Source organism: Amia ocellicauda, chromosome 16, assembly GCF_036373705.1.
Source record: "Amia ocellicauda isolate fAmiCal2 chromosome 16, fAmiCal2.hap1, whole genome shotgun sequence".
NCBI lineage: Eukaryota > Metazoa > Chordata > Actinopteri > Amiiformes > Amiidae > Amia > Amia ocellicauda.
In genome coordinates this window covers 4,836,409-4,861,692 of record NC_089865.1, presented here as the reverse complement: position 1 = coordinate 4,861,692, position 25,284 = coordinate 4,836,409, and the positions used below count along the sequence as shown (strand labels likewise).

General features: G+C 31.1%; 1 protein-coding gene across 25 annotated transcripts; it reads right to left on the bottom strand.

Annotated features, from left to right (window-relative positions):
- Nucleotides 1-1,519: 1,519 nt before the first annotated feature.
- On the bottom strand, nucleotides 1,520-25,256 carry LOC136711348 (uncharacterized). Of its 25 annotated transcripts, XM_066687524.1 has the most exons (22): nucleotides 25,159-25,256; nucleotides 24,301-24,315; nucleotides 23,746-23,769; nucleotides 22,555-22,578; nucleotides 22,011-22,034; nucleotides 20,820-20,843; nucleotides 19,421-19,435; nucleotides 18,866-18,889; nucleotides 17,675-17,698; nucleotides 16,276-16,290; nucleotides 15,721-15,744; nucleotides 14,530-14,553; nucleotides 13,131-13,145; nucleotides 12,576-12,599; nucleotides 11,385-11,408; nucleotides 8,763-8,777; nucleotides 8,208-8,231; nucleotides 7,019-7,042; nucleotides 5,193-6,078; nucleotides 4,821-4,911; nucleotides 4,049-4,409; nucleotides 1,520-2,262 (listed from the first exon to the last, which is right to left on the bottom strand). In XM_066687524.1, the coding sequence occupies exons 1-19, from the start codon at nucleotides 25,202-25,204 to the stop codon at nucleotides 6,017-6,019; spliced, it is 471 nt and encodes a 156-aa protein (XP_066543621.1). In that variant the 5' UTR covers nucleotides 25,205-25,256; the 3' UTR covers nucleotides 1,520-2,262; nucleotides 4,049-4,409; nucleotides 4,821-4,911; nucleotides 5,193-6,016. The 25 variants fall into 25 exon arrangements, with proteins under 25 accessions (XP_066543621.1, XP_066543627.1, XP_066543626.1 ...); XM_066687530.1 differs by lacking the exon at nucleotides 8,763-8,777; XM_066687529.1 differs by lacking the exon at nucleotides 13,131-13,145.
- Between the last annotated feature and the right edge of the window lie 28 nt (nucleotides 25,257-25,284).

The following is a 25,284-nucleotide window of genomic DNA, read 5'->3' as shown; positions in this document are numbered from 1 at the left end:
GGGATGAGTTCTGAGAGAACTGTGCGCGTCAGCTGAACCAACACTGTGATTGACGAAGGATAACTTTAAAAAACTGAGTATGTATTCTTTCTATTCTTTCTATCACCATAATATATTAATACAATATGAACTGATCTATAGATATTGTTAAAATGTCTAATTCAGATTTATTTTGCTTATTTCAACCAGCTTTGGCCTAGGAAAATGGCTGGTGATTTTAATTTAAAAAAGCATTTTGGATACATCAGACTGAAAAGTATGTGAAATATACAAACAGTAATACAGAGATTTTATTTTCTTTTTTTTTTATGTCAGCATATATAAAAAAGGGTCTTTATTAATAACATTGTTTGATTACCCACTCTGCCCTTAACAATGCACATACCTTACCATACCTTTTTAACAGACTTAATAAATTTATATTAATCAAGTATTTTTTACCTTTAAAATACAATGTCTTATATGGGTATGTGTGTATGTATTTGAATACCATTTTTATACTGTATGAAATATTTAGAGAAATGCAAACCTATACTTAATAATAACAGAATATCTGGATTACAAGTCTTATTCTTAATTCTATGTTTTTTTCACACAAGTAAACAAAGTAAACAAACTGAGATCTAAGCTGAGAAGATGAAGAAGAATGGATGGATGAGCTTGAAGTGAGAATCATCTCATCTCTCACCTTGAGGACCTTAGTCCACTGTCCCTTATTGTGAGCAGGATTTGGGCAACATACATTTACATAAAATTACATTTCCCTTATTTCACTTATGCAATCATAACTTTGCATAAGCTTTTAAATAATGTTAAAATATAGTTGTTTTTTTGCCGTTTTATACTTTTACTATTTTAATGCAATTACAATATGAAATGAATTGTAGTGGTTATATTTGAGTTGCACTGCATGGTGGTGGTGGGTGTCTTAGGTACACATACTGATGTGAAAATGGTTTTAATAAATCCTACATGAATATACTGATGTAAAAGTATGTTTTACATTCTGGAATCAGAGCAATGAGACCCGGCCCGATGCCAGCTGCTGGGTCCAGGCCGAATCCAGCGAGTCTAATTTCACATCGGGCCGCTTCACTGCCGGAATCAGGCCAGTACTGAGCCGGAGTCAGTGTGCTGTCTGGGAATCTTTATACATCCTTTTTTTTTTTTTTTTTTTTTTTTTACAATATTCCATCATTTAATTTTCCTACAAAATGAGTGCAGGGTCTCCACGTGCAATTCCCTGTAAATATTTCAGAAGACTTGGTGCAATGTTCAGTTTGTGTGCCCTGCACATGCTCAGTATTATACTGGTGTTTAAATTAAGCATAAAGCATTTGCATTTTAACTAGAAAGCTTGAGAAAAAGTATTAGCATCAGCATTTCTCATGAGCCCCCAGGCCTAAATCATGTCAAAATCCCAGACGCAGCCAGCTTCAACACACAAAAAAGTGGACTTAAGGCAATGGATTACGTTAGTTCTCGGGTCACATGAATGAATCAGGCAGGTGGTGGTATCTTATACTTTCACTCAAGTTTTATTAATCAGCAACTTCACTACAAAGGCTCAGCAATAATAGAAACAATGTAATCTGCTCTAAACTGTGTTACAATTAAACAGTAAATACAAAGCACAGTAGGGATCACTGCGCACTCAACAACATCTCCTGCACAGAATTTAAAGTGCAAAATATACCTTACACATACAGGAAGAAAGAATGTCTTTAGCTAAATCACAAAACTGTAACATTATGATTTTTAACAATTAATCTTAGAAATAAAAAGCTAACAATAATATTGAAGTCAAAACCATTTCAATTACATTAGATTACATTAGTCAGCTCAAGTCTCCTGAAACATCTGGATCTACACACTACCCTCCCTCTTCCCACAACGACTGAAAACTTGTGTTCACACCTTGCTGTGTTTTGAAATACTGAATGCTGGGGCACACTGTCCCCTGGTCCAACACCACGTCTCCGAGTTTAACCTCATCAACCTGAGCTATCTTTTACATGTAGAGGGGGAAATACATTTATTTGACACCATCAGATAAATCACATCCTTGATAATCCTTGATTAATGCAGATTTCTGTGTGAACTTGTTCAGTATTTCCTTCCTCCACCATAGCCTTGGTCCACAGCTGCTCTCTGGGGAGGTCTGCTGTAAGGGTTGTTGAACCGGGCATTGCTATTGTACGGGTTGCTGCTGTTGGGTTGGCTGTTGTACAGGTTGCTGCTGTACGGGTTTCTGTTGGGACCCTGAAAAGGAAAAACACATTTATACATTAATACAAATTAAACACCTGAATTGAAGATCATCTTAAAGGATGAATTTGCTGCAAATTTGCCTTTTTACGCAAAATTCTCTTCCTCGTGCACAATTCCACAGAAAAAGTCACTTTTTGAATGAAAGACAGGGAAAAATGTTAAAAAACAAAAAATGTGGAACCATATAACCACTAGTTGTCAATAACATTACATTAATTACAGTAAATAGCACCTATTTTGCATTTCATTCATTTGTAACCACCTGTTGTCATACTCTATCGAGTATGTCTGTGTTGTTTGATCTGCTATTACTATCATAGGAGAGACATAACTAATTAGCTTAACCTTACCAACTTTTTCAATGACCCATAGAGGCAGGTTTAAAATTGAGAGATTTGTTTAGACCAAATAGCGTTAGTTCAAAAATTTAAGTTGGAAATGTATCAGCTAAACAGAGGGCGTGGGAGTGCACAGATCTTCACGAGGATGGTGTATGGTCTGTAACAAAGTCCTTAACCACACAAGGTTAAAATCTCAAACCAAATCAGCTACCTAACGTTAACGTATTAACAAATGCAAACTGATTGCTTCCTAGCCTATTTGATCTAAATCATTATCAGTCTGTTACAGTTGGTGCTCAGTATTTCAGATTCCACACATTGCTGTGTAGACGTGTAAAACCTTACATCTCAGTCTGTTACGCTGGCATTTACAAACATAATGTTCACAATACATGTATCAGAGAAAGGAAAACAGTAGCTTATGATTGTTTGTTTCATTATACACAATAGTCTAGTCTATTTTATAATAGACATTTAATGTAATTAAAAAATAATTAGCTTTTAAGGATAAACAATTATATTTAAAGTTTTTCAGTTACAGTAATGCCATCTAAAAGTAATGCATGTTCATGTAATTGTATGCATTTTGAAATCATATTATTTTATTCTATTTGATTTTCATATTGATTTGTCATGTCATCATAGTGTTGCATGTTAATTTTGAGACAAGGATATTGTATACATGTTTAATTGTCTCAGTTTATGCATTTTAATAGTTTATTTCATTACACAAAACACATTTATCTGATTTTATTCTGCAGATTTATAGGGGGACTATCTAGATGTTCACACCACCTACTGAAATGGTGTGTTTAATATTAACAAGCTGCTAAAATTAAATTACAAACTTTGAATAAATCGTAACATTAGTTTTAATGTGGTGCACGTAATATATATTCAGAGTTCATAGAAAATGTGGAGAAGTTATTCTTGGTATTCTTGCAAGACAACAAATGCAACTGGACAAGAATAAAAACCGTAAAAAACGCCTTGAAATGTCTGAGATACAACTCTACACTCACAGGAAGCAGGCCTTTAAAAGAACCACTACAGAGTTTTTGTCCGATTTGTTTAATTAAACATGCTGATTTGAACATTGTTTTGTCCCCTATACTTGCAAACACTAGTTCATATTTTCCCAGACAAGAGGTGGTTATTTGACTAGTGCTGAACAATGAGCTTCATATAAAAACAACACATGAAATTACTATAATGCTGGATATTTAAGAATGACCATTGAAAATTATACAAACGATATGTATCACACAAATAATGAAGAAGAATAAGTGCAATTTCCAAGATATCTTTCCCTAATGTAAACTTATTAAATCACTCACTCCGTCCTCTAGGTGTGAAAAGCATTTTACACGACTTCAAGACAGAAATAAAGAAATCTGACTTGTCTAGTTTGCAAGGTTTCAGTCGGAGGAACTCACTCTCAAATCCAGATCGTCATCATACCCTCTTGCGGTGGCCTTGGGGGGATTGGCTGGTTTAGAAGATGTGATGGAGGCCTTAGGGATGGGAAAAGACATTCCAGAATTTCGGAACCCTTGGTTTTGGAACACACTCTGACTTTTGAACTTGCTGCTGTAATTCCCCTCATCAGCATCACCATCGTCATCATCATCGTAGCGGGTATAGTCCATTTTGGGATAGGAAAGAGGCATCTGATTCAATGGATTAGACATCCCTATCCTCCGTTTTTCACTTGTTTTGAAATCGTTTGTCATGTTGAATGTCTTCATAGCGGAGTCATCGGTTTTTGATGTGTCCTTACTCTTTTTGCTCTTGTTCCTGAGAAAACACAGGATCATTATTCACATTATTGTTATAGCAACTCTTGATACATCTTTTTTTTGTGAACAAATATGTATTATTTTAACAGCCTGCTTGTTATTATTGCAGAAACACAAGCAGCAAAGTTCTTGCACTGAAAAACATGAATACAAAAGTTAATACATGAGTTAAACACGTCTAAAATGAATTTCCAAATATTGTATCAGCCCTCATATACTATTCTACAAATGTTAATCCAACAAAAGTCTAATGTCATTTTTTAAGGTTCATATGCTTAAATACTGTTTTCTTTATATGAGCACAGAGTTATGCACATGCCAGTCTGAACAGAAGTCAGTTATTTCACATATAGTTTTACATTTTATCTTAGAGAAAATATAACACTGAGAATGAAAATGATAGCATTACCTTCTTGACACACATATCAGTCCTGTCGTTAAACCAATAATAGCCACTCCTCCTACAACACTCACTCCAATGAGAATATCTCTCATGGTATCTACAAATGAAATGAGACAATGAGAATTTGTGGAATCATTCATCATATTCTATTGAACTATACACAAATAAGTGCACATTTTGTATGATACAGTAAAAATATATTCGTTAATTTACAAAGTTATAAAACAGAAAGTACAATAAATTGCAAAACTAATCAATGCTGGATAGATTTACCTTTCTGATGCAAACATATGTCTCTAGCAAAATTTGAAGAAGACTGAGAATATAGTACACAGAAGTATTTGAAGTATTAGAAATATAATCAGAAGAATAACTCACTGTCAGTCTCTGGAACAAATGCATACAGATGTACATTTGGGGACAAGGAACAAAAAAGAGAATAAACATGTTAGAGAAAAAAGACAAAGATATGAAGGAAGGAAGCTCGGACACAGATTTTGAGTCCATGAATCATGAGTGTATTTAAGTAATAAATTGAAACAAACCCAAGCATTAGTACACTGTATTGATATGCATTCAGACAACCCGAGTAGACACCATTTCAAACTGCTTATCTGTGATCTATTTGAATGTGTCAGGGGTGTTCAAATGGGCATCTGCTTTAACACGGCAGTGTAATTGTTAGTTCCAGGGAATCAACTGTGTGACTTTCTGTCCAGCTGTGGATGCCCAATGAATGTCTGATTTTTAGAAGAATTACTTTGTAAAATGAAATATAAAAGCTTATTTTTCTAAATATGATGTGTTGCTGTAAAATAACTGATTTGGAAGGACATGATTTCTTATAAAATTGCCTTTATATTCTGTAGAGATACATAAGCTTTCATTTCAGTCTTTTTAACACTGGTTCCAGTTCCTTACCCCTTGAAAAAGTTCAAATTACACACCGGAGCTAAATACCCCCAGGATAAATACCATCGCTCTAGAGGTTTGCCTGAGAAATAATGTAACGATTTCCAAGAACTATTCTGCCACTTCTTTTCATCATTTGAACACTTTTGATCAAATTAATCCTCAATTAATGATCAATAATGCTGTGATTTCTAATAAGATATAGGCCACAACATGTCTATACTTTGACCCATTTGGCAATTGCATTTTCTGATTTCAATACTTGATACCCTGAAGAAAACCTCGTGTCATCATGATATAGTGGAAGGAGTCCTTATAGTTACTTTACCTGGTGAAGTTGCTGTAGTGGATACTGAATTGAGTAACACAAATAAACAAAGGAAAAAGTTACTTCTTTTATACGTATTGTATAGAGATATATAAATAGATAGATAAAATCAATACAAAGGATAAGTTTAGTCCTGCATAATAAATATTACACGTAGATGCTTGCACAAATGTCTGGATTTGACTTATAGAAACATTTCCAATTATATACTGTTAACCTGTAGAGTGAGATGTGACAGGACATTCAATACAGATATAAAATCATTTCTCTCTTTTATACTATATATCTATTATAAATATCTGATTGTGAATTTTAGAAACATAGTTATGTTTTTTTAAGAATCATACAGACATGTTTAAATAGATAGATAGAATCAAATACAATGGATAAGTTTCTCACAGAAAGTTCAATACAAATAGAAAAAGTTTGCATGTTGTATAATATATATATACAGTTTTAATGTCTGATTTTTAGAAGAAGTACTTTGTTAAAGGAAATATAAAAGCTTAGTCTTTCTAAATATGATGTGTTACTGTAAAATAACTGATTTGGAAGGACATGATTTCTTATAATATTGCCTTTATATTCTGTAGAGATACATAAGCTTTCATTTCAGTTTTTTTAACACTGGTTCCAGTTCCTTACCCCTTGAAAAAGATCAAATTACACACCGGAGCTAAATACCCCCAGGATAAATACCATCGCTCTAGAGGTTTGCCTGAGAAATAATGTAACGATTTCCAATAACTATTCTGCCACTTCTTTTCATCATTTGAACACTTTTGATCAAATTAATCCTCAATTAATGATCAATAATGCTGTGATTTCTAATAAGATATAGGCCACAACATGTCTATACTTTGACCCATTTGGCAATTGCATTTTCTGATTTCAATACTTGATACCCTGAAGAAAACCTCGTGTCATCATGATATAGTGGAAGGAGTCCTTATAGTTACTTTACCTGGTGAAGTTGCTGTAGTGGATACTGAATTGAGTAACACAAATAAACAAAGGAAAAAGTTACTTCTTTTATACGTATTGTATTCAGATATATAAATAGATAGATAAAATCAATACAAAGGATAAGTTTAGTCCTGCATAATAAATATTATACGTAGATGCTTGCACAAATGTCTGGATTTGACTTATAGAAACATTTCCAATGATATACTGTTAACCTGTAGAGTGAGATGTGACAGGACATTCAATACAGATATAAAATCATTTCTCTCTTTTATACTATATATCTATTATAAATATCTGATTGTGAGTTTTAGAAACATAGTTATGTTTTATTAAGAATCATACAGACATGTTTAAATAGATAGATAGAATCAAATACAATGGATAAGTTTCTCACAGAAAGTTCAATACAAATAGAAAAAGTTTGCATGTTGTATAATATATATACAGTTTTAATGTCTGATTTATAGAAGAAGTACTTTGTTAAAGGAAATATAAAAGCTTAGTCTTTCTAAATATGATGTGTTACTGTAAAATAACTGATTTGGAAGAACATGATTTCTTATAATATTGCCTTTATATTCTGTAGAGATACATAAGCTTTCATTTCAGTTTTTTTAACACTGGTTCCAGTTCCTTACCCCTTGAAAAAGATCAAATTACACACCGGAGCTAAATACCCCCAGGATAAATACCATCGCTCTAGAGGTTTGCCTGAGAAATAATGTAACGATTTCCAAGAACTATTCTGCCACTTCTTTTCATCATTTGAACACTTTTGATCAAATTAATCCTCAATTAATGATCAATAATGCTGTGATTTCTAATAAGATATAGGCCACAACATGTCTATACTTTGACCCATTTGGCAATTTTCTAATTGTAATACTCGATACCCTGATGTAAACCTCGTCTCATCATAAATAGTAGAAGGAGTTCTTAAATAGTTACTTTAAACATTTCCAATGATATACTGTTTACCTGTAGAGTGAGATCCGAGATTTGTCTCTTTCATTATATATATCTATTATTAATGTCTGATGTTTTAGAGACAGTTTATGAAATGAAAGAAAAAGCTTATTTCTCAGAAATATTGTCTATATTTTCTAATTTTAATACTTGATTGCTTGGAGTAAACCTCATGTCATCATGTTATAGTGGAAGGATTTCTTAATTAGATATTTTACCTGGTGTAGGTGTTTTAGTGGATGCTAAATTGAGTAACAAGAAGAAACAATGGGAAAAGTATTATACAGAGATATAAAAAAGCTTAGTCTTCATAAATATATTAAGTCAATGCAAGGAGACTATGATTGGGAGAGGACATGATTTCTAACAATCTTGTATTCATTTCTCTGATCTTCATTTGAAATATAAAATAATGAAAAACATTTCTTTCTTTATACATATTACAATACTACTTATGTGTTCTGATTGCAGCTGTTGATTTAGATATGATTGGAGATGGTTGAATAAATAAAATCGTGAAGGACGTTTGATTCCTACATGATTTTCAAGTACTAATCTGCCATTGTTTTTTTTTTATCATTTGAACACTTTTAGCACATTAATCACCATTAACTGATCAATATTGCTTTTATTTCTAATAGGATATAGGCCCAGAACCTGTCTAAACTTTGACAAATTTGGCAATTGAATTTTCGAATTTTAATACTTGATAGCTTGGAGTAAACCTTGTCTCATCGTAAATTTTGGAAGGAGTTCTTAAATAGTCCGTTTACCTGATGTACTTTTCCCTGCAGCGATAGAGATAGAGAGATAGATAGATTGATATAGATTTTAAATGAACAAATCCCACAAAAATCTATAAATAATAAACCTTAGTCTTGCTTTATAAATATTATACATAGATGCATGTACAAATGTCTAAAATGTAGTAATAGAAGTATTTTCCAATTATATACTGTTTACCTGTAGAGTGAGATGTGAAGTTTGAAAAAACTAAAGAATTAAGGTTTGTCTGTACTTGTTATATATCAGTGCAGAATTATTGTTATTACAACTTGTGATTTCTAATAATATTGTATTTACAAACGGTAGAGCTAGATGTGACAAGATCTTCATTTAAAATGTCTTTATACACTCACCTAAAGGATTATTAGGAACACCATACTAATACTGTGTTTGACCCCCTTTCGCCTTCAGAACTGCCTTAATTCTACGTGGCATTGATTCAACAAGGTGCTGAAAGCATTCTTTAGAAATGTTGGCCCATATTGATAGGATAGCATCTTGCAGTTGATGGAGATTTGTGGGATGCACATCCAGGGCACGAAGCTCCCGTTCCACCACATCCCAAAGATGCTCTATTGGGTTGAGATCTGGTGACTGTGGGGGCCAGTTTAGTACAGTGAACTCATTGTCATGTTCAAGAAACCAATTTGAAATGATTCGACCTTTGTGACATGGTGCATTATCCTGCTGGAAGTAGCCATCAGAGGATGGGTACATGGTGGTCATAAAGGGTTGGACATGGTCAGAAACAATGCTCAGGTAGGCCGTGGCATTTAAACGATGCCCAATTGGCACTAAGGGGCCTAAAGTGTGCCAAGAAAACATCCCCCACACCATTACACCACCACCACCAGCCTGCACAGTGGTAACAAGGCATGATGGATCCATGTTCTCATTCTGTTTACGCCAAGTTCTGACTCTACCATCTGAATGTCTCAACAGAAATCGAGACTCATCAGACCAGGCAACATTTTTCCAGTCTTCAACTGTCCAATTTTGGTGAGCTTGTGCAAATTGTAGCCTCTTTTTCCTATTTGTAGTGGAGATGAGTGGTACCCGGTGGGGTCTTCTGCTGTTGTAGCCCATCCGCCTCAAGGTTGTACGTGTTGTGGCTTCACAAATGCTTTGCTGCATACCTCGGTTGTAACGAGTGGTTATTTCAGTCAAAGTTGCTCTTCTATCAGCTTGAATCAGTCGGCCCATTCTCCTCTGACCTCTAGCATCAACAAGGCATTTTCGCCCACAGGACTGCCGCATACTGGATGTTTTTCCCTTTTCACACCATTCTTTGTAAACCCTAGAAATGGTTGTGCGTGAAAATCCCAGTAACTGAGCAGATTGTGAAATACTCAGACCGGCCCGTCTGGCACCAACAACCATGTCACGCTCAAAATTGCTTAAATCACCTTTCTTTCCCATTCAGACATTCAGTTTGGAGTTCAGGAGATTGTCTTGACCAGGACTACACCCCTAAATGCATTGAAGCAACTGCCATGTGATTGGTTGGTTAGATAATTGCATTAATGAGAAATTGAACAGGTGTTCCTAATAATCCTTTAGGTGAGTGTAAATATAACACTTCCAATAAATATATCTTCTGATTTTGAATACCTAAACATGCAGTAAATACTTTTTGTGTACCCAGATCCCTGTTGAGTTAGATACGACCGGAGCTGGACTGAATAACTTAAATCATGGAAAAAGATTGGTCTTTCTGTTAACAATACATATATCAATGCAAGTACAAATGTCTTCAATGTTATTTTTATAAGATGTTGAATAATATTTCTGTTGGTTTTAGAGTATAGAGCTTTGTTGAAAATTAAAAGTATTCATAACTAGTAGATGTAAGTTCAAATGTATCATTATGATTAATACAAGATGTTGTTTCAAATTATGTTAACTACCTGCTGTAAATACTTTCCATGTTAATTAGTTTTGTAAAATATGTATCTGGTTAGACTAATTTTGTAATGCTTATATTTAACTTAATGAACATGTTGCTTTTACTTTATACACGAATATTAAAAAAACAATGTGTATATATATAAAATTATGTCCTACTAACCTGAACAGAGTGCAAGAATTAAATAAATCAAAATTTAATGTCTGATTTTTAGAAGAAGTACTTTATTAAAGGAAATATAAAAGCTTATTTTTCTAAATATGATGTGTTACTGTAAAATAACTGATTTGGAAGGACATGATTTCTTATAATATTGCCTTTATATTCTGTAGAGATACATAAGCTTTCATTTCAGTTTTTTTAACACTGGTTCCAGTTCCTTACCCCTTGAAAAAGATCAAATTACACACCGGAGCTAAATACCCCCAGGATAAATACCATCGCTCTAGAGGTTTGCCTGAGAAATAATGTAACGATTTCCAAGAACTATTCTGCCACTTCTTTTCATCATTTGAACACTTTTGATCAAATTAATCCTCAATTAATGATCAATAATGCTGTGATTTCTAATAAGATATAGGCCACAACATGTCTATACTTTGACCCATTTGGCAATTGCATTTTCTGATTTCAATACTTGATACCCTGAAGAAAACCTCGTGTCATCATGATATAGTGGAAGGAGTCCTTATAGTTACTTTACCTGGTGAAGTTGCTGTAGTGGATACTGAATTGAGTAACACAAATAAACAAAGGAAAAAGTTACTTCTTTTATACGTATTGTATAGAGATATATAAATAGATAGATAAAATCAATACAAAGGATAAGTTTAGTCCTGCATAATAAATATTACACGTAGATGCTTGCACAAATGTCTGGATTTGACTTATAGAAACATTTCCAATGATATACTGTTAACCTGTAGAGTGAGATGTGACAGGACATTCAATACAGATATAAAATCATTTCTCTCTTTTATACTATATATCTATTATAAATATCTGATTGTGAGTTTTAGAAACATAGTTATGTTTTTTTAAGAATCATACAGACACGTTTAAATAGATAGATAGAATCAAATACAATGGATAAGTTTCTCACAGAAAGTTCAATACAAATAGAAAAAGTTTGCACGTTGTATAATATATATATACAGTTTTAATGTCTGATTTTTAGAAGAAGTACTTTGTTAAAGGAAATATTAAAGCTTAGTCTTTCTAAATATGATGTGTTACTGTAAAATAACTGATTTGGAAGGACATGATTTCTTATAATATTGCCTTTATATTCTGTAGAGATACATAAGCTTTCATTTCAGTTTTTTTAACACTGGTTCCAGTTCCTTACCCCTTGAAAAAGATCAAATTACACACCGGAGCTAAATACCCCCAGGATAAATACCATCGCTCTAGAGGTTTGCCTGAGAAATAATGTAACGATTTCCAAGAACTATTCTGCCACTTCTTTTCATCATTTGAACACTTTTGATCAAATTAATCCTCAATTAATGATCAATAATGCTGTGATTTCTAATAAGATATAGGCCACAACATGTCTATACTTTGACCCATTTGGCAATTTTCTAATTGTAATACTCGATACCCTGATGTAAACCTCGTCTCATCATAAATAGTAGATGGAGTTCTTAAATAGTTACTTTAAACATTTCCAATGATATACTGTTTACCTGTAGAGTGAGATCCGAGATTTGTCTCTTTCATTATATATATCTATTATTAATGTCTGATGTTTTAGAGACAGTTTATGAAATGAAAGAAAAAGCTTATTTCTCAGAAATATTGTCTATATTTTCTAATTTTAATACTTGATTGCTTGGAGTAAACCTCATGTCATCATGTTATAGTGGAAGGATTTCTTAATTAGATATTTTACCTGGTGTAGGTGTTTTAGTGGATGCTAAATTGAGTAACAAGAAGAAACAATGGGAAAAGTATTATACAGAGATATAAAAAAGCTTAGTCTTCATAAATATATTAAGTCAATGCAAGGAGACTATGATTGGGAGAGGACATGATTTCTAACAATCTTGTATTCATTTCTCTGATCTTCATTTGAAATATAAAATAATGAAAAACATTTCTTTCTTTATACATATTACAATACTACTTATGTGTTCTGATTGCAGCTGTTGATTTAGATATGATTGGAGATGGTTGAATAAATAAAATCGTGAAGGACGTTTGATTCCTACATGATTTTCGAGTACTAATCTGCCATTGTTTTTTTTTTATCATTTGAACACTTTTAGCACATTAATCATCATTAACTGATCAATATTGCTTTTATTTCTAATAGGATATAGGCCCAGAACCTGTCTAAACTTTGACAAATTTGGCAATTGAATTTTCGAATTTTAATACTTGATAGCTTGGAGTAAACCTTGTCTCATCGTAAATTTTGGAAGGAGTTCTTAAATAGTCCGTTTACCTGATGTACTTTTCCCTGCAGCGATAGAGATAGAGAGATAGATAGATTGATATAGATTTTAAATGAACAAATCCCACAAAAATCTATAAATAATAAACCTTAGTCTTGCTTTATAAATATTATACATAGATGCATGTACAAATGTCTAAAATGTAGTAATAGAAGTATTTTCCAATTATATACTGTTTACCTGTAGAGTGAGATGTGAAGTTTGAAAAAACTAAAGAATTAAGGTTTGTCTGTACTTGTTATATATCAGTGCAGAATTATTGTTATTACAACTTGTGATTTCTAATAATATTGTATTTACAAACGGTAGAGCTAGATGTGACAAGATCTTCATTTAAAATGTCTTTATAAATATAACACTTCCAATAAATATATCTTCTGATTTTGAATACCTAAACATGCAGTAAATACTTTTTGTGTACCCAGATCCCTGTTGAGTTAGATACGACCGGAGCTGGACTGAATAACTTAAATCATGGAAAAAGATTGGTCTTTCTGTTAACAATACATATATCAATGCAAGTACAAATGTCTTCAATGTTATTTTTATAAGATGTTGAATAATATTTCTGTTGGTTTTAGAGTATAGAGCTTTGTTGAAAATTAAAAGTATTCATAACTAGTAGATGTAAGTTCAAATGTATCATTATGATTAATACAAGATGTTGTTTCAAATTATGTTAACTACCTGCTGTAAATACTTTCCATGTTAATTAGTTTTGTAAAATATGTATCTGGTTAGACTAATTTTGTAATGCTTATATTTAACTTAATGAACATGTTGCTTTTACTTTATACACGAATATTAAAAAAACAATGTGTATATATATAAAATTATGTCCTACTAACCTGAACAGAGTGCAAGAATTAAATAAATCAAAATTTAATGTCTGATTTTTAGAAGAAGTACTTTATTAAAGGAAATATAAAAGCTTATTTTTCTAAATATGATGTGTTACTGTAAAATAACTGATTTGGAAGGACATGATTTCTTATAATATTGCCTTTATATTCTGTAGAGATACATAAGCTTTCATTTCAGTTTTTTTAACACTGGTTCCAGTTCCTTACCCCTTGAAAAAGATCAAATTACACACCGGAGCTAAATACCCCCAGGATAAATACCATCGCTCTAGAGGTTTGCCTGAGAAATAATGTAACGATTTCCAAGAACTATTCTGCCACTTCTTTTCATCATTTGAACACTTTTGATCAAATTAATCCTCAATTAATGATCAATAATGCTGTGATTTCTAATAAGATATAGGCCACAACATGTCTATACTTTGACCCATTTGGCAATTGCATTTTCTGATTTCAATACTTGATACCCTGAAGAAAACCTCGTGTCATCATGATATAGTGGAAGGAGTCCTTATAGTTACTTTACCTGGTGAAGTTGCTGTAGTGGATACTGAATTGAGTAACACAAATAAACAAAGGAAAAAGTTACTTCTTTTATACGTATTGTATAGAGATATATAAATAGATAGATAAAATCAATACAAAGGATAAGTTTAGTCCTGCATAATAAATATTACACGTAGATGCTTGCACAAATGTCTGGATTTGACTTATAGAAACATTTCCAATGATATACTGTTAACCTGTAGAGTGAGATGTGACAGGACATTCAATACAGATATAAAATCATTTCTCTCTTTTATACTATATATCTATTATAAATATCTGATTGTGAATTTTAGAAACATAGTTATGTTTTTTTAAGAATCATACAGACATGTTTAAATAGATAGATAGAATCAAATACAATGGATAAGTTTCTCACAGAAAGTTCAATACAAATAGAAAAAGTTTGCATGTTGTATAATATATATATACAGTTTTAATGTCTGATTTTTAGAAGAAGTACTTTGTTAAAGGAAATATAAAAGCTTAGTCTTTCTAAATATGATGTGTTACTGTAAAATAACTGATTTGGAAGGACATGATTTCTTATAATATTGCCTTTATATTCTGTAGAGATACATAAGCTTTCATTTCAGTTTTTTTAACACTGGTTCCAGTTCCTTACCCCTTGAAAAAGATCAAATTACACACCGGAGCTAAATACCCCCAGGATAAATACCATCGCTCTAGAGGTTTGCCTGAGAAATAATGTAACGATTTCCAAGAACTATTCTGCCACTTCTTTTCATCATTTGAACACTTTTGATCAAATTAATCCTCAATTAATGATCAATAATGCTGTGATTTCTAATAAGATATAGGCCACAACATGTCTATACTTTGACCCATTTGGCAATTTTCTAATTGTAATACTCGATACCCTGATGTAAACCTCGTCTCATCATAAATAGTAGAAGGAGTTCTTAAATAGTTACTTTAAACATTTCCAATGATATACTGTTTACCTGTAGAGTGAGATCCGAGATTTGTCTCTTTCATTATATATATCTATTATTAATGTCTGATGTTTTAGAGACAGTTTATGAAATGAAAGAAAAAGCTTATTTCTCAGAAATATTGTCTATATTTTCTAATTTTAATACTTGATTGCTTGGAGTAAACCTCATGTCATCATGTTATAGTGGAAGGATTTCTTAATTAGATATTTTACCTGGTGTAGGTGTTTTAGTGGATGCTAAATTGAGTAACAAGAAGAAACAATGGGAAAAGTATTATACAGAGATATAAAAAAGCTTAGTCTTCATAAATATATTAAGTCAATGCAAGGAGACTATGATTGGGAGAGGACATGATTTCTAACAATCTTGTATTCATTTCTCTGATCTTCATTTGAAATATAAAATAATGAAAAACATTTCTTTCTTTATACATATTACAATACTACTTATGTGTTCTGATTGCAGCTGTTGATTTAGATATGATTGGAGATGGTTGAATAAATAAAATCGTGAAGGACGTTTGATTCCTACATGATTTTCGAGTACTAATCTGCCATTGTTTTTTTTTTATCATTTGAACACTTTTAGCACATTAATCATCATTAACTGATCAATATTGCTTTTATTTCTAATAGGATATAGGCCCAGAACCTGTCTAAACTTTGACAAATTTGGCAATTGAATTTTCGAATTTTAATACTTGATAGCTTGGAGTAAACCTTGTCTCATCGTAAATTTTGGAAGGAGTTCTTAAATAGTCCGTTTACCTGATGTACTTTTCCCTGCAGCGATAGAGATAGAGAGATAGATAGATTGATATAGATTTTAAATGAACAAATCCCACAAAAATCTATAAATAATAAACCTTAGTCTTGCTTTATAAATATTATACATAGATGCATGTACAAATGTCTAAAATGTAGTAATAGAAGTATTTTCCAATTATATACTGTTTACCTGTAGAGTGAGATGTGAAGTTTGAAAAAACTAAAGAATTAAGGTTTGTCTGTACTTGTTATATATCAGTGCAGAATTATTGTTATTACAACTTGTGATTTCTAATAATATTGTATTTACAAACGGTAGAGCTAGATGTGACAAGATCTTCATTTAAAATGTCTTTATAAATATAACACTTCCAATAAATATATCTTCTGATTTTGAATACCTAAACATGCAGTAAATACTTTTTGTGTACCCAGATCCCTGTTGAGTTAGATACGACCGGAGCTGGACTGAATAACTTAAATCATGGAAAAAGATTGGTCTTTCTGTTAACAATACATATATCAATGCAAGTACAAATGTCTTCAATGTTATTTTTATAAGATGTTGAATAATATTTCTGTTGGTTTTAGAGTATAGAGCTTTGTTGAAAATTAAAAGTATTCATAACTAGTAGATGTAAGTTCAAATGTATCATTATGATTAATACAAGATGTTGTTTCAAATTATGTTAACTACCTGCTGTAAATACTTTCCATGTTAATTAGTTTTGTAAAATATGTATCTGGTTAGACTAATTTTGTAATGCTTATATTTAACTTAATGAACATGTTGCTTTTACTTTATACACGAATATTAAAAAAACAATGTGTATATATATAAAATTATGTCCTACTAACCTGAACAGAGTGCAAGAATTAAATAAATCAAAATTTAATGTCTGATTTTTAGAAGAAGTACTTTATTAAAGGAAATATAAAAGCTTATTTTTCTAAATATGATGTGTTACTGTAAAATAACTGATTTGGAAGGACATGATTTCTTATAATATTGCCTTTATATTCTGTAGAGATACATAAGCTTTCATTTCAGTTTTTTTAACACTGGTTCCAGTTCCTTACCCCTTGAAAAAGATCAAATTACACACCGGAGCTAAATACCCCCAGGATAAATACCATCGCTCTAGAGGTTTGCCTGAGAAATAATGTAACGATTTCCAAGAACTATTCTGCCACTTCTTTTCATCATTTGAACACTTTTGATCAAATTAATCCTCAATTAATGATCAATAATGCTGTGATTTCTAATAAGATATAGGCCACAACATGTCTACACTTTGACCCATTTGGCAATTGCATTTTCTGATTTCAATACTTGATACCCTGAAGAAAACCTCGTGTCATCATGATATAGTGGAAGGAGTCCTTATAGTTACTTTACCTGGTGAAGTTGCTGTAGTGGATACTGAATTGAGTAACACAAATAAACAAAGGAAAAAGTTACTTCTTTTATACGTATTGTATAGAGATATATAAATAGATAGATAAAATCAATACAAAGGATAAGTTTAGTCCTGCATAATAAATATTACACGTAGATGCTTGCACAAATGTCTGGATTTGACTTATAGAAACATTTCCAATGATATACTGTTAACCTGTAGAGTGAGATGTGACAGGACATTCAATACAGATATAAAATCATTTCTCTCTTTTATACTATATATCTATTATAAATATCTGATTGTGAATTTTAGAAACATAGTTATGTTTTTTTAAGAATCATACAGACATGTTTAAATAGATAGATAGAATCAAATACAATGGATAAGTTTCTCACAGAAAGTTCAATACAAATAGAAAAAGTTTGCATGTTGTATAATATATATATACAGTTTTAATGTCTGATTTTTAGAAGAAGTACTTTGTTAAAGGAAATATAAAAGCTTAGTCTTTCTAAATATGATGTGTTACTGTAAAATAACTGACTTGGAAGGACATGATTTCTTATAATATTGCCTTTATATTCTGTAGAGATACATAAGCTTTCATTTCAGTTTTTTTAACACTGGTTCCAGTTCCTTACCCCTTGAAAAAGATCAAATTACACACCGGAGCTAAATACCCCCAGGATAAATACCATCGCTCTAGAGGTTTGCCTGAGAAATAATGTAACGATTTCCAAGAACTATTCTGCCACTTCTTTTCATCATTTGAACACTTTTGATCAAATTAATCCTCAATTAATGATCAATAATGCTGTGATTTCTAATAAGATATAGGCCACAACATGTCTATACTTTGACCCATTTGGCAATTTTCTAATTGTAATACTCGATACCCTGATGTAAACCTCGTCTCATCATAAATAGTAGAAGGAGTTCTTAAATAGTTACTTTAAACATTTCCAATGATATACTGTTTACCTGTAGAGTGAGATCCGAGATTTGTCTCTTTCATTATATATATCTATTATTAATGTCTGATGTTTTAGAGACAGTTTATGAAATGAAAGAAAAAGCTTATTTCTCAGAAATATTGTCTATATTTTCTAATTTTAATACTTGATTGCTTGGAGTAAACCTCATGTCATCATGTTATAGTGGAAGGATTTCTTAATTAGATATTTTACCTGGTGTAGGTGTTTTAGTGGATGCTAAATTGAGTAACAAGAAGAAACAATGGGAAAAGTATTATACAGAGATATAAAAAAGCTTAGTCTTCATAAATATATTAAGTCAATGCAAGGAGACTATGATTGGGAGAGGACATGATTTCTAACAATCTTGTATTCATTTCTCTGATCTTCATTTGAAATATAAAATAATGAAAAACATTTCTTTCTTTATACATATTACAATACTACTTATGTGTTCTGATTGCAGCTGTTGATTTAGATATGATTGGAGATGGTTGAATAAATAAAATCGTGAAGGACGTTTGATTCCTACATGATTTTCGAGTACTAATCTGCCATTGTTTTTTTTTTATCATTTGAACACTTTTAGCACATTAATCATCATTAACTGATCAATATTGCTTTTATTTCTAATAGGATATAGGCCCAGAACCTGTCTAAACTTTGACAAATTTGGCAATTGAATTTTCGAATTTTAATACTTGATAGCTTGGAGTAAACCTTGTCTCATCGTAAATTTTGGAAGGAGTTCTTAAATAGTCCGTTTACCTGATGTACTTTTCCCTGCAGCGATAGAGATAGAGAGATAGATAGATTGATATAGATTTTAAATGAACAAATCCCACAAAAATCTATAAATAATAAACCTTAGTCTTGCTTTATAAATATTATACATAGATGCATGTACAAATGTCTAAAATGTAGTAATAGAAGTATTTTCCAATTATATACTGTTTACCTGTAGAGTGAGATGTGAAGTTTGAAAAAACTAAAGAATTAAGGTTTGTCTGTACTTGTTATATATCAGTGCAGAATTATTGTTATTACAACTTGTGATTTCTAATAATATTGTATTTACAAACGGTAGAGCTAGATGTGACAAGATCTTCATTTAAAATGTCTTTATAAATATAACACTTCCAATAAATATATCTTCTGATTTTGAATACCTAAACATGCAGTAAATACTTTTTGTGTACCCAGATCCCTGTTGAGTTAGATACGACCGGAGCTGGACTGAATAACTTAAATCATGGAAAAAGATTGGTCTTTCTGTTAACAATACATATATCAATGCAAGTACAAATGTCTTCAATGTTATTTTTATAAGATGTTGAATAATATTTCTGTTGGTTTTAGAGTATAGAGCTTTGTTGAAAATTAAAAGTATTCATAACTAGTAGATGTAAGTTCAAATGTATCATTATGATTAATACAAGATGTTGTTTCAAATTATGTTAACTACCTGCTGTAAATACTTTCCATGTTAATTAGTTTTGTAAAATATGTATCTGGTTAGACTAATTTTGTAATGCTTATATTTAACTTAATGAACATGTTGCTTTTACTTTATACACGAATATTAAAAAAACAATGTGTATATATATAAAATTATGTCCTACTAACCTGAACAGAGTGCAAGAATTAAATAAATCAAAATTTAATGTCTGATTTTTAGAAGAAGTACTTTATTAAAGGAAATATAAAAGCTTATTTTTCTAAATATGATGTGTTACTGTAAAATAACTGATTTGGAAGGACATGATTTCTTATAATATTGCCTTTATATTCTGTAGAGATACATAAGCTTTCATTTCAGTTTTTTTAACACTGGTTCCAGTTCCTTACCCCTTGAAAAAGATCAAATTACACACCGGAGCTAAATACCCCCAGGATAAATACCATCGCTCTAGAGGTTTGCCTGAGAAATAATGTAACGATTTCCAAGAACTATTCTGCCACTTCTTTTCATCATTTGAACACTTTTGATCAAATTAATCCTCAATTAATGATCAATAATGCTGTGATTTCTAATAAGATATAGGCCACAACATGTCTACACTTTGACCCATTTGGCAATTGCATTTTCTGATTTCAATACTTGATACCCTGAAGAAAACCTCGTGTCATCATGATATAGTGGAAGGAGTCCTTATAGTTACTTTACCTGGTGAAGTTGCTGTAGTGGATACTGAATTGAGTAACACAAATAAACAAAGGAAAAAGTTACTTCTTTTATACGTATTGTATAGAGATATATAAATAGATAGATAAAATCAATACAAAGGATAAGTTTAGTCCTGCATAATAAATATTACACGTAGATGCTTGCACAAATGTCTGGATTTGACTTATAGAAACATTTCCAATGATATACTGTTAACCTGTAGAGTGAGATGTGACAGGACATTCAATACAGATATAAAATCATTTCTCTCTTTTATACTATATATCTATTATAAATATCTGATTGTGAATTTTAGAAACATAGTTATGTTTTTTTAAGAATCATACAGACATGTTTAAATAGATAGATAGAATCAAATACAATGGATAAGTTTCTCACAGAAAGTTCAATACAAATAGAAAAAGTTTGCACGTTGTATAATATATATATACAGTTTTAATGTCTGATTTTTAGAAGAAGTACTTTGTTAAAGGAAATATAAAAGCTTAGTCTTTCTAAATATGATGTGTTACTGTAAAATAACTGATTTGGAAGAACATGATTTCTTATAATATTGCCTTTATATTCCGTAGAGATACATAAGCTTTCATTTCAGTCTTTTTAACACTGGTTCCAGTTCCTTACCCCTTGAAAAAGTTCAAATTACACACCGGAGCTAAATACCCCCAGGATAAATACCATCGCTCTAGAGGTTTGCCTGAGAAATAATGTAACGATTTCCAAGAACTATTCTGCCACTTCTTTTCATCATTTGAACACTTTTGATCAAATTAATCCTCAATTAATGATCAATAATGCTGTGATTTCTAATAAGATATAGGCCACAACATGTCTATACTTTGACCCATTTGGCAATTTTCTAATTGTAATACTCGATACCCTGATGTAAACCTCGTCTCATCATAAATAGTAGAAGGAGTTCTTAAATAGTTACTTTAAACATTTCCAATGATATACTGTTTACCTGTAGAGTGAGATCCGAGATTTGTCTCTTTCATTATATATATCTATTATTAATGTCTGATGTTTTAGAGACAGTTTATGAAATGAAAGAAAAAGCTTATTTCTCAGAAATATTGTCTATATTTTCTAATTTTAATACTTGATTGCTTGGAGTAAACCTCATGTCATCATGTTATAGTGGAAGGATTTCTTAATTAGATATTTTACCTGGTGTAGGTGTTTTAGTGGATGCTAAATTGAGTAACAAAAAGAAACAATGGGAAAAGTATTATACAGAGATATAAAAAAGCTTAGTCTTCATAAATATATTAAGTCAATGCAAGGAGACTATGATTGGGAGAGGACATGATTTCTTATAATATTGCCTTTATATTCTGTAGAGATACATAAGCTTTCATTTCAGTTTTTTTAACACTGGTTCCAGTTCCTTACCCCTTGAAAAAGATCAAATTACACACCGGAGCTAAATACCCCCAGGATAAATACCATCGCTCTAGAGGTTTGCCTGAGAAATAATGTAACGATTTCCAAGAACTATTCTGCCACTTCTTTTCATCATTTGAACACTTTTGATCAAATTAATCCTCAATTAATGATCAATAATGCTGTGATTTCTAATAAGATATAGGCCACAACATGTCTATACTTTGACCCATTTGGCAATTGCATTTTCTGATTTCAATACTTGATACCCTGAAGAAAACCTCGTGTCATCATGATATAGTGGAAGGAGTCCTTATAGTTACTTTACCTGGTGAAGTTGCTGTAGTGGATACTGAATTGAGTAACACAAATAAACAAAGGAAAAAGTTACTTCTTTTATACGTATTGTATAGAGATATATAAATAGATAGATAAAATCAATACAAAGGATAAGTTTAGTCCTGCATAATAAATATTACACGTAGATGCTTGCACAAATGTCTGGATTTGACTTATAGAAACATTTCCAATGATATACTGTTAACCTGTAGAGTGAGATGTGACAGGACATTCAATACAGATATAAAATCATTTCTCTCTTTTATACTATATATCTATTATAAATATCTGATTGTGAGTTTTAGAAACATAGTTATGTTTTTTTAAGAATCATACAGACACGTTTAAATAGATAGATAGAATCAAATACAATGGATAAGTTTCTCACAGAAAGTTCAATACAAATAGAAAAAGTTTGCACGTTGTATAATATATATATACAGTTTTAATGTCTGATTTTTAGAAGAAGTACTTTGTTAAAGGAAATATTAAAGCTTAGTCTTTCTAAATATGATGTGTTACTGTAAAATAACTGACTTGGAAGAACATGATTTCTTATAATATTGCCTTTATATTCTGTAGAGATACATAAGCTTTCATTTCAGTTTTTTTAACACTGGTTCCAGTTCCTTACCCCTTGAAAAAGATCAAATTACACACCGGAGCTAAATACCCCCAGGATAAATACCATCGCTCTAGAGGTTTGCCTGAGAAATAATGTAACGATTTCCAAGAACTATTCTGCCACTTCTTTTCATCATTTGAACACTTTTGATCAAATTAATCCTCAATTAATGATCAATAATGCTGTGATTTCTAATAAGATATAGGCCACAACATGTCTATACTTTGACCCAGTTGGCAATTTTCTAATTGTAATACTCGATACCCTGATGTAAACCTCGTCTCATCATAAATAGTAGAAGGAGTTCTTAAATAGTTACTTTAAACATTTCCAATGATATACTGTTTACCTGTAGAGTGAGATCCGAGATTTGTCACTTTCATTATATATATCTATTATTAATGTCTGATGTTTTAGAGACAGTTTATGAAATGAAAGAAAAAGCTTATTTCTCAGAAATATTGTCTATATTTTCTAATTTTAATACTTGATTGCTTGGAGTAAACCTCATGTCATCATGTTATAGTGGAAGGATTTCTTAATTCGATATTTTACCTGGTGTCGTTGTTGTAGTGGATGCTAAATTGAGTAACAAAAAGAAACAATGGGAAAAGTATTATACAGAGATATAAAAAAGCTTAGTCTTCATAAATATATTAAGTCAATGCAAGGAGACTATGATTGGGAGAGGACATGATTTCTAACAATCTTGTATTCATTTCTCTGATCTTCATTTGAAATATAAAATAATGAAAAACATTTCTTTCTTTATACATATTACAATACTACTTATGTGTTCTGATTGCAGCTGTTGATTTAGATATGATTGGAGATGGTTGAATAAATAAAATCGTGAAGGACGTTTGATTCCTACATGATTTTCGAGTACTAATCTGCCATTGTTTTTTTTTTATCATTTGAACACTTTTAGCACATTAATCATCATTAACTGATCAATATTGCTTTTATTTCTAATAGGATATAGGCCCAGAACCTGTCTAAACTTTGACAAATTTGGCAATTGAATTTTCGAATTTTAATACTTGATAGCTTGGAGTAAACCTTGTCTCATCGTAAATTTTGGAAGGAGTTCTTAAATAGTCCGTTTACCTGATGTACTTTTCCCTGCAGCGATAGAGATAGAGAGATAGATAGATTGATATAGATTTTAAATGAACAAATCCCACAAAAATCTATAAATAATAAACCTTAGTCTTGCTTTATAAATATTATACATAGATGCATGTACAAATGTCTAAAATGTAGTAATAGAAGTATTTTCCAATTATATACTGTTTACCTGTAGAGTGAGATGTGAAGTTTGAAAAAACTAAAGAATTAAGGTTTGTCTGTACTTGTTATATATCAGTGCAGAATTATTGTTATTACAACTTGTGATTTCTAATAATATTGTATTTACAAACGGTAGAGCTAGATGTGACAAGATCTTCATTTAAAATGTCTTTATAAATATAACACTTCCAATAAATATATCTTCTGATTTTGAATACCTAAACATGCAGTAAATACTTTTTGTGTACCCAGATCCCTGTTGAGTTAGATACGACCGGAGCTGGACTGAATAACTTAAATCATGGAAAAAGATTGGTCTTTCTGTTAACAATACATATATCAATGCAAGTACAAATGTCTTCAATGTTATTTTTATAAGATGTTGAATAATATTTCTGTTGGTTTTAGAGTATAGAGCTTTGTTGAAAATTAAAAGTATTCATAACTAGTAGATGTAAGTTCAAATGTATCATTATGATTAATACAAGATGTTGTTTCAAATTATGTTAACTACCTGCTGTAAATACTTTCCATGTTAATTAGTTTTGTAAAATATGTATCTGGTTAGACTAATTTTGTAATGCTTATATTTAACTTAATGAACATGTTGCTTTTACTTTATACACGAATATTAAAAAAACAATGTGTATATATATAAAATTATGTCCTACTAACCTGAACAGAGTACAAGAATTAAATAAATCAAAATTTTAAAATCCATTTTCCCCCAAGAGTTTAAAGATGCTTCTCTTCCCTCACGAACACTTTTCCAAATGAAAGGTCATTAGTGGAAGGGAAGGT

Excerpts from the sequence above, each read along its gene's own strand:
- LOC136711348 (XM_066687523.1), bottom strand. The coding sequence starts at position 4,906 with ATGAGAGATATTCTCATTGGAGTGAGTGTTGTAGGAGGAGTGGCTATT. Across the intron at positions 4,410-4,820 it reads CTGATATGTGTGTCAAGAAG|GAACAAGAGCAAAAAGAGTA; the intron begins GTAATGCTATCA and ends GTGTTTTCTCAG. Across the intron at positions 2,263-4,048 it reads ATGACGATCTGGATTTGAGA|GGTCCCAACAGAAACCCGTA; the intron begins GTGAGTTCCTCC and ends TTTCCTTTTCAG.